General features: G+C 30.9%; 1 protein-coding gene across 1 annotated transcript; it reads right to left on the bottom strand.

The window, feature by feature from the left end:
* Positions 1-354: 354 nt before the first annotated feature.
* LOC115964067 (serine/threonine-protein kinase STY13-like) lies at positions 355-6193 on the bottom strand. Its single transcript, XM_031083365.1, has 6 exons — positions 5687-6193; positions 4523-4644; positions 2170-2366; positions 1855-2029; positions 1006-1140; positions 355-912 (listed from the first exon to the last, which is right to left on the bottom strand). Exons 1-6 carry the CDS (start codon positions 6033-6035, stop codon positions 706-708), a joined length of 1185 nt encoding a protein of 394 aa, XP_030939225.1. The 5' UTR covers positions 6036-6193; the 3' UTR covers positions 355-705.
* Between the last annotated feature and the right edge of the window lie 4907 nt (positions 6194-11100).

The following is an 11100-nucleotide window of genomic DNA, read 5'->3' as shown; positions in this document are numbered from 1 at the left end:
CTAGTTATACTAAAACTTGTAAACATTAAGGTTGAATTATCGAATTATCCTACAAAATCCTAATAAGGCTCATCCCATATTCCCATGCCAACATCCTCTTACAACAGAACTTATTTCACCACACCAAACGCACTAGCACATCAATTTTACTCTTCATACCGAACTAGTCAGTTTTCCCCTATTGGCCACTGATGTGAGACTCTTTTTAGTCCTAAAAGATTTGCAATTCCACACACTGATGTGAGACTCTCTTTAACAGTAGTCCTAAAAGATTTGCAAGTCCACAATACAATCAATTGTACTTCCTAAATCAAAAGCTTTGGCTGAGTCTCTTGAGTGTACATAGCAAGTGCATTGAGATAGAAATGAGGTTCATCTTGATTATAGCAATGATAATAATTATCAATTGGAGATCTTACAAAGAGGTTTTAAGGCCAGTCCAACAAAGACAGACAGGCCAAAATACACATATTTGGTAAACCCAAAAGGTATTTCTAAAAAATATATTTAAAAAAAGAAAAATAAATAAAAGATTTACATTCACCCAACAAAGTGAAATGTAGCACAGCTCCTTCGCCTATACCCACCACCATGTGTTTCTCTCATCATGATATCCCAAATTCTATTCTCTTCACTGTTAAGTACAATTGAGGTTTCTCTGGTCTTCAAAATAATTACACCGAGTTGTTCAAGGGACTAGAGATTTTAGGGGCCACGATACTTGCGGAAGCACAAACAACCTTGAGGCTGATCAACGGGAATCATACCTCCACCTTTTGATGTGTCAATGGCCTCTAACATGGAGACTACCTCTTCCATTTCTGGCCGCTTATCAGGGCTGGCATCCCAGCATCGCTTCATTACATTCGCCAGGGAACTTGGGCAACATCTTGGTATCTCTGGCCTCAGATTCTAGGTAAGAAATAAATTAGTCAGAAGGAATCTCAAGCAGAAACACTCAGAGCTTGTTGGGTACAATGATTAAGATTCACGCAGATAAGTTACCTGCCGAACCACAGCTGTCGTCACTTCTGAGAAACTAAGGTCTGGATATGGCATGTCACAGCAATATATCTCCCACAAGCAGATGCCAAAACTATAAACATCACATTTCCTGTTATATGGGCTGCCATTGAGAACCTATAAATCACCCATTTGACAAATCACAGAAAATTAGTTCATTGAACGATTGTTTCTTCTGTTTTTTTTTTTAGTTTTAGTTACCTATAACACAGATCCTTAGGGTATGTGGAATGCAAACAGGAACTTGGCATGCCACTTTTGCTTATGTAAAACTTATATAGATTGTTTCATTAGTAGTTAAAAGGTGATATGGAAACCTTGAAATTTTAAAATTCTTGCTTGGTTTTGCCCAAACAGTTTATTAATCACGTAAGATTCTACTATTGCTTTTTAAAGTTGTCGCTAAAAAAAAGAGGTGAATAAAGAAAGAAAAAGAAGAAAATTTTTTCTCTGGTATTAGTATATTTTAATGAAAATGTTCCACATTTTGGATTGAGCAATCATGTATTACAGTTTGCTAGGGTAATATAGTGAATAATAGCTGAAATATTAGGACCAGTACAATATCCTCATTGTACTAAGAGGATACCTACAAGTTACCAAAGACAATGAGAAGACAAATTTGCCTCTCTTGATATTAGATAGACTTGAGATTGATGGAGACATTAGTTGCACTATGAGAGACATCCACCCACAAAGCAAGATCTCTTTTTGTTCCCCAAGTACAAATAGACAAGCAAAAGTCCCAGAGGAATTGATGAGAAGTTTTTTATATGGTTTCAAAGTCAAAGTCAAAAAATTATCAAGTAGGAGTAAATAAAATGAGCATACCTCAGGAGCCATATAACCAAGTGTCCCTGTCTCCCCAGTCATGTCATTAGGATTTGAAGCCTCAACACGAGCAACCCCAAAATCAGCAATTTTTACTGTACGTGTCTTGTCCAATAGCATATTCTCCGTTTTTACATCTCTGTGAACAATCTTCTGCGAGTGAAGGTAACTCAACCTGCAAGATACAGTACATATGAGCCTTCTAAGAGCTTAAACAGAAGAAGAAAAAAAATTCCAAATCACATGTCATTTTTTAATTGAAATACTACAAAGAAAAAAAGTACAAACACAGAGCAAGATACAGATGGTGAGTACCCTCTAGCAAGATCCAGTGCAAGCTGGACAACGACATTAAAAGCTAGCTTCCTTCTCCTGTTCTTTATGAGGTAACCTTTCAGAGCACCCCCGGGAAGATATTCCACAACGACACAACAGACATTACTTGGCATGCCAATTGGACCATTATCAGATTGTATCTGTAGTTCTGATGTGCCCATTGTTGCCCCTATAAACTGAAAATTTGAATGACCAGGATGTTAAAGGTAAGAGATACGACGAAGCATGACAGAGTATTGATAAGTATATACTATTTTCTACCAAAAAAAAAACACCAAGAGCCTTGTAGCTCAAGTGACGTCTCTTGGTATTTCTAACGGAAACATTCAGGGTTCAAATCCCTCCTCCCCCAACTATTGAATTATAAAAAATAAATATATTTAAAAAATTTTAATTTAAAAATAAATAAATAAATAAATAAAACTATAGATAAAAGGAATCAACCTTTAAATGTATTGCAACCTTCAAAATTATAAAATATTCAAATGCATTAACTCTTTTAGTTAATCACTAAATTTCAATAAATTCAAACTGCAACAGTTCTCAAATTGCCACTATGTCATTGGGAGTCAAGAGATGAAATAGAGAAAATCAAAGTAAAGAATATTGGAAATCAACATGAAAGAAGTGGTTTGAGGCTTCCCTATTCAAAAAAATTAGAAGACCCAAACCTACACCCCCCCTCCTTTTTTTCTCTCCTTCAAGGATTGAGGCTTCCCTCAACGGTTAAAAATTTAAGGTTTGTGATATTAGTCAAATGGCCCAAAAAATAGAAAGGAACAGCAAAGACAAAGAGGTCTCTTGATCAAAATGATTATATAGATTAGGCATTTCCTTTAAGTATATATATTGGTATCGAAGTCCCATGTGATAGCATATTTCAACCAGAATTGAAATCCATCTTTGTTCCCTTGGTCATTCTTTTTACCCTTGTAGTGGATAAGTTGTAGGGGACCACGACTCTATTGATGTTGGCTTCAACTGAAAAAGGATGAGGTTTGATGCCTTTCCATCTGTGTCACTTCCATGGAGGTCCATGCAATGACTAGGTTTAGGTAGCTCAAGAACATCTTAATAGCTATGGATGTTTGAATTTCTGCATCTTTATAGATATGGAGCAGCAATATCATTGTTAGTTTGTTACCCTCTGTGTTTGACACATATATATTGTACTGGCCAGCAGCATTTGAGCTTATTTGATGTACTAAAAATTGCAAAATAAATGCAAAATAGGAGGTAACGTAACAATGAAGATGAAGTGCCTCTGTATCTATCTAGAAAGATCTCTCATATGCAAGAAAATTGGTTATCCAAAATGGCCCTACTCCTCAGCTCCATATTCACCAAAAGTACTCAGCCATCTTGATCTGGTAATATCAAGAGAAAACGTCCTTGGACCACATATGGTATTAATATAACTAAACACAGTTAGATGATGATTAATTTCATGGGTCATTCAACAACATTAATGATGGAGTCTTGGAAGGTAATGATGAGGAGTTGTAGGTATGGAACTGCATGGGAAGCAGGGCCAGCCTGTATTCTATGCTGCATTTAGAGAGAAAGAAATCAACAGATATTTGAGCAGGAGGAGATGGCTATATCGAATCAAGTTTCTTTTCTTGAAAACTCTCTTCAAATGGGTGACACACTCTCCTACTATCTCAACCTTTTCTCTGATGGAGTTTTTAGACTCTTTGCACTTGTATCACTAATCTTTCAGCTTCCTTTTCTTTCTTCCATTTCTTTCTATTTTTCAAATCCATGTATACTTCCTGTATATTACTTATAAAATTTAAAAAAAAAAAAAAATATATATATATATATATATATATATATACTAATGAGTTGCTCAACATCTTGTTATGATGCATACCAAATGGCAAAATAAATGAAACTTTATAGGAGAGTTCAGTTATAAAACATCCATCAGTTTAATTTGTTCCAGCGGACATTGAGTTCCTATAATCGAAAGCAATGGTCACTAAGGATTCATGTTACTTATTATTATTATTTTCCCTTTATTATTGATATGTCTATCAATATTTTGGATGTTTAAGTAAGCATTCAAGAGCAAGAGGTTCATATGTCGCTTTAGTAGTATTGCAAAGCTATTGGAATATCAAGAAACAACAACAATAGAATCATAATCAATAATTTCATAAAAAAGGTAAGAAGAAATTTAAAGCTTCCATAATCTTCACCACGTAAGCTAGATATATGAGTTGCTCAATCCAATCATCATGAGCGATAAAGAAGCATATGGAATCCAAATATGGTTTGTATAAATATAGAAGAAGAGATGAAAAAGAAATTGCAAAATAGAACTAACCTTAGTAACATTAGGATGTTCCAGCTTATGCCAGACAGCAACTTCTTGAGTAAAATCTGCCCTTAATGTAGCAATCTCAGATTCAGTCCTATGGCCCTCCTCACCCCAATCAAGCATTTTAACTGATGATCAAGAAAAAAAAAAAAAAAACCAGAAAATCACTGTTAATGACTTTTTTTTCCTTGGATTTGCTGGGTAATATTGTTAGTCATTTGTAACAAATGCAACCCAGCGAACCCACTCAACACGACAAACATAACGAAAATGGCTTAGATAATATTACAAAGAAACCAAATAGATCTTAGTTTTATTAAATTAAGATAATTAAAAAACCAAATTTTAATCTTTGGATAACATACTATTTTAGAATTGTTGTTTTTCTTAGCTGATAAGGCTTAAACCAACAGCTGTGATCACATGAAAGTTCAGAAATACAACAACATCATCATTATCAACCAAGCAATTGCAATCACCAGCAAAATTCAACCAAAGCCCGTGTGTAAGTCACGGATTTCAAAAGAGTACATTCATTTACAATAGCCAATCGTTGTTTACCTTCATAAGAGTCGATTGAATTCAGTTATAGAGATTAAAAATTAGTTCTAAAAAAGAAAAGTAGCAAAAGTAACCAGAATGGTCCCCCTAATCCAAATGGGACCAACCCCAAATTAAAATATACTATGAAAATCAACCAAATTGATCAAACAAAAGCACATGCATTTTATGCAAAAACCAAGTTGGAATCAGTTCAATAGTCCAATAATCAAGAAACTATGAAATATAATGTAAAACAAATACAAGAAAAAAAAACAGTTCCCATAAAGCAGAATATACTCTGGAAATAAATGAAAATGGTAAAAACAAAACATCAGCACCCAAAAAAAAAAAAAAAAAAAAAAAAAAAAAAAAAAAAAAAAAAAAAAACATCAGCACCCAAAAAAAAAAAAAAAAAAAAAAAAAGGAAAAAAAGAAGAACTGGGTTTTGATGGGAAGAAAAGGAAATCTCAAAAAATGGAGTTTTCAAACCAAACCCAATTGAAAAAAATTGAACTTTTTCTCTTTGGTTGAGTAAAGTTACAAACTTTTTTGAGACAGAGTTCAAACAATCAAAGAAAAAAACATAGAAGGCTAAAATGACAAAGTGGTTGAGAGAAAGAGAGTGACCAGCGACATCAAGGCCGTCGTAGATGCCACGGTGGACGGTGCCGAAGGTGCCACGAGCAATGGCAGACTTGATGGTGAGTTTAGAGGGGTCGATCTCCCACTCTTTCCTCTCTTTCTTCACAATCTTTGTGGCGGTAGTGGTGGTGGTGATAAGGTTAAGACCATTATTATTAGTACTTAAAATACTACTACTATTGTTGCTGTTGTTGTTAATAAAAGTACTATCTTCTTCTTTTTTCTTGTTCTTCTCCATGGTCCACGCTCTGTTGAGGTGTCTCTCGAGCTGTTCATCCAAGCTTTTCAAATCAATCTGATCTGCACGAACAAACCCATCACTGCTTTTCTCCATCTTTTGCTCTTTTTTTTTTTTTTTTTTTTTTTGTGTGTGTGTATGAGACAGACAGAGAGATCAGAGCAGAGTCAGTGAGTGCTGAGCTAAACTTTGCTTGGTTTTTGTACTTTCACTATGAAGTTGTTGTTGTTGGTGGTGGTATTTCTGAGAGTTCTGGTTTTTCTTTCTACAAATATAAATAACAAATAATTAATATGTAATTTTTTAATTTACTTTTTTAAATTTTTTTAATTAAATTAATTAAAGTATATTTTTTATTAGTATTTTCTTCTACAATTCATCATCCATGTGGGCACATGGAACTGCCTGACCGTAACGTGTGCTTTTGACCCACTAGGGTGTCTCTCTCCATATTTACGTTTTTTTTTTTTTTTTTTTTTTCAAAAAAAATAAATTTTGATTGAGGATAGGATGTACTATTTGATATAGATTGAGTAATATTAGATATCCAAAAAATAACACATATTTATATTAAATTTAATTAATTGTTTAGATTGCATCGGTTAATGATTCAATGAATTTTTTTATTTTTCCCAAAAAAAAAAAAAAAATTGATTGAGGATAGGATATACTATTTGATATAAATTGAGTAATAGTATAAGTATTAGATATCGAAAAAAAAACATATAGTTATATTAAATTTAATTAATTTTTTTAATTGCATTGGTTAATGATTCAATGAATTTATTTTATCTAAAAATAACATTCAATGTACCAATTTATTTGAATTTAATTTTAAAAATTAAAATCTTTCCTGATCCTTTAGTTAAGATTAAGTTTTATCTGATATTTAAATAGCTATAATGGTGGAAGGAATAAATTTGAATTCTTGACGTCCTCAAATGAAGGATGTTATACATTTTTTTAGAATGAATACAGTTAATGACTCTCTAATAATAGTGCTTATATAAAATAAAAATTTATAAAAATAACTATCTAATAATAGTGGTTCTTTTTTTACGTCCTAAAATTGGTAGTATAACTTGCCCCACCTTCCCTTCAAAGTTACCATAACTTTTAAGTAGAGTTGTAGTGTGCCTTTATATTAGAACCATTTTCTCTCTCTCTTATGTGTGTGTGTTTGTTTCTCAAAAAAAAAAAAAAGATATTGAAGTAATTATTTTCTTTCCTAGAGTCTTGTACTTGTATTACATTACATGATCTAATTTTCAAAGGGATCGAACTAGATTCATATTTTCCATTTTTTTAAGATATTCTTTTCTTTTATTGTGACTACCAATTAAATTAAAAAACATGTACTATGACAGAGAGTATTTTTCTCATGGATCATTCAATTTGTTGATATTGATTATTGAGTTTAATTAAAATTATTGAATATGACAAAAGATTTCAATGAATTAATTAAGCTGAATCATTTTGTTATTGTTGGAGTAAGATTCGTGAATCATGTTGAATCAGTGGAGGAAATTAAAATGCAACGTGCATTGAACATGAGAAATGATATATTCACAATATTTTCACAACAAATCATAAGTGGCAGGTTGTTATTGGTTGTTATTATTGAAACAAAAAAGTAATCTTAATGTTAGGATCAAATTTGAACCAATAACAACTAACCACCTGTGATTTGTTGTAAAAATGTTGTGGACGTAGCATTTCTCATCGAACATAATAACTACCTTATTAAAAGAATAGTGATTATCAAAAAAAACCTTATTAAAAAAAATAGTAGATTCATTGTTGAAAGAGACCCTTCTAATAAATTTCTTATGCCAAACACTTAAAATTAATTAGTGCCTTAAACAAAATGAGTTACTTACTCTTTTTTTGTGTAATTTTAAGCAGATTTGAATGTAAAACCCTTTTCTGTCAACAAAATTTTTTAATAATTGAGTTCATTGAAACACACATAAGTTCTTGCTTAATGTTATTTGTTAAGAATCAAAACCCATCAAGGATGAATGGATTAGATTAATGTTATTCGTTAAATGAAAAAAAATTAATGAAGCCAGTAACCTTTTGAGCCATGCCATGTGGTAAACATCGAGTTTTTTATTAAAATGATCGATAATCTTGGTCAAAGTTACATTAATCTATAAAATTGATCCATAGTGGAAATAATTTAATGTTAATTGTGTCAATTGAGTGAAGTTAATCCAATTAATATAATCTAATCTATAAAACCGATCCCTCAAATTAATAATTCATAGAGTTGTTAGTGATAATATAGTCTAACAATACCGACCTTATTTAGTATGATTTAGTTCAGGGAGTCAAATTCCCTTATTTATAATTAACATTTAACAGAATAAATTATAAAGTTGAGATTCTTTATTGTTTACAAGAGATATTATTTTAGTCAATAGTCATATAAGAGATATTAATCATGAGTTAGTATGATCACACACTACAAAATCTTGTGGTTGGGGATAGAGAGAGAGAGGGGTGAACTGACAATAAGGAACCTTGTAATTCAATTGATTAGACATATCTTAAAATTTCAAACCTAGATATCTAAAATTCAAATTTCCTTACCCTTAATTATTGATGCATAAAAATAAAATTGATATTGAAAAATTAAAAGTAAATAAAAAAAAATAAGATAAGATGTAAGGGGGTGTTGGGAGAGAAGTATTTGGAATGTATTGAAGGATGTGGATAATATTTCAGACTTTCAGTTAGAGTTTAATCCTCCACAATATTTTCCACAATCTTTTTAGTAGTAATTTGTTTACCAGAAATATTATAATTAACATTTAACTGAATAAATTATAAATTTGAGATTCTTTATTGTTTCCAAGAGATATTATTTTAGTCAATAGTCATATAAGAGATATTAATCATAAGTTAGTGTGATCACACACTACAAAATCTTGTTGTTGGCAATAGAGAGAGAGAGAGAGAGAGGTGAACTGACAATAGGGAACTTGTAACTGAATTGGTTTGACATATCTTAAAATTTCAAACCGAGATATCTAAAGTTCAAATTTCCTTACCCTTAATTAGCATAAAAATAAAATTAATATTAAAAAATTAAAAGTAAAATAAATAAATGTAAGGGGGAGTTGGGAGAAATGTATTTGGAATGTATTGAAGGATATGGATAATATTTCAAACTTTCAGTTGGAGTTTAATCCTCCACAATATTTTCCACAATCTTTTTAGTAGTAATTAGTTAAGATGACAAGTTGTAATTAGAGCAACATCACTTTCAAATGAACTCATTAATGACATTACTATTACTCCTATTAAACATCAACCACAAGTCACAACCGACTAGTACTTTATTTAGAACAATACTAATGACACGTTTTTTTTTTTCACAATCTTCTTAATAGCAATTTATTAAAATGACAACTAATTAGAGCAACATCACTTTAGTATAAACTCATTAATGACATTACTATTATCAAATATCAATCACAACCGACCAATAATTTATTTACATTATGTTTGTTTCGACATTAACATTTTCTATAAAATGAATCATTTTCCAAAAAATATATATATTTTTTCTAGAAAATTATCTTTTTTTTTTTTTTTATATTTGGTAGCAACCTTAAAATAAATGGAAAATTTTCTTTTAACTTCCCTTATTTAGCTTTACATGAGATATAATTGTTTTCTTTATTTAACTTCACGTAAGATAGAGTTGTTTTCCATAAAATTTTAGTGGAAAATAATTTTATCACATGCTAAGCTAAATAAGGGAAATTTAAAAGATAATTTTCCTTTGACCTATTTTTTCTGATACTACTAAATATAGGAAAATGAGAACAATTTTCTTCACATAAAATTTTCCATTGAAACAAATGTAATGACACGATTTTTTTTTTCCACTATTTTTTTAAGGGTAATTTGTTAAGATAATAAATTATGATTAGAACAACATCACTTTTGCGTAAACTCATTAATGATATTACTATTATTAAACATCAATCAAAACCGACCAAATTATGAGGAAAAAAATTATAAAAAAAAAATTCCATCCTTAAACTTCTTGATTTAATTTATTCTGTTTCTTCTCTTCAAAAAAAAAAAAATTATTCTGTTTCTTGAAGAAGGCTACTCCTTTTTTAAACCTCCATATGTAGGACTTATGGGTTTATGGTCAATGTACTTTTTTGGATCTATATATCAATCTGCCTTTTTAAGAGTTGTTTTGTTTGATACTAGAAAGCAAAAACATAAAGAAAGTTGAAGTGAGCTAAGGTCCACGTTCTGAAGTCCATAGCCATATCTTCATCAATTATTTGGCCTACCCTTAACTTTTGGCAAGCCTATTTGGACGGCAATCGCATCTCAAGCAATCAGACTGAAAGAGAAAGACAACTTTTTTCGTTTGGATTTTAACATCAATGTTATAATTTATTTATATTTCTTTATTTGCTTATATTTTTTAATGTATTTGCAGATCTGTTTTTATTGGTTTTATCTACCTTTTGCAAGATGCTTTTAGCTTGTATACTGTGTCTTTTTGCATTGGACATACTACGATTTAGACACATGTTTGCATTATGACGTGTCCAATACAAAAAAGTACCGGACACAAGTTATATCTTTGCAAAATATTAATTACGTTTTAACTATATAACAACTTTTGTAATTTTATTCATATTTTATTAGCAAGACTCTAGTGTAAAACAGAATTTAAACTAGTTCAGGCTTTCGTTGCATGGGTTATGTGTTGAAATTCAGGATCATTTTCCATATTAACTTTTTTAGTTTAATATATTTTATTGGGTTTATTTTGACCCCAGTTAAATTAACCAAAAACTCAAGTTGATTAATTAGTCCAAATACATGCAATATTCAATTGACTTGTAAACCAAGACAAGGTAACCCATGGCCAAAACCAAGGTGGTCGATACCATACCGTATTGACCAGTACGGCCAGCATTTACCATTTAGTACATGCACCGATACCGAAACGCAGCTAATTCGTATTGGTTTAAATACCAACCATATCGGCCGATTTCAAGCATACTAGCTGATACCAAAAAAAAAAAAAAAAAATAGTTTTGTAATTTTCAAATTTTTGTAAGGGCAAAATGGTAACTTACTTGTATTATTTGTTTTCTTAATATGCAATAAACAATTA

This window comes from Quercus lobata, chromosome 10, assembly GCF_001633185.2.
Source record: "Quercus lobata isolate SW786 chromosome 10, ValleyOak3.0 Primary Assembly, whole genome shotgun sequence".
Taxonomy (NCBI): Eukaryota; Viridiplantae; Streptophyta; class Magnoliopsida; order Fagales; family Fagaceae; genus Quercus; species Quercus lobata.
Note: the sequence above shows the minus strand (reverse complement) of the source record. Positions and strands in the feature narration are given on the sequence as shown.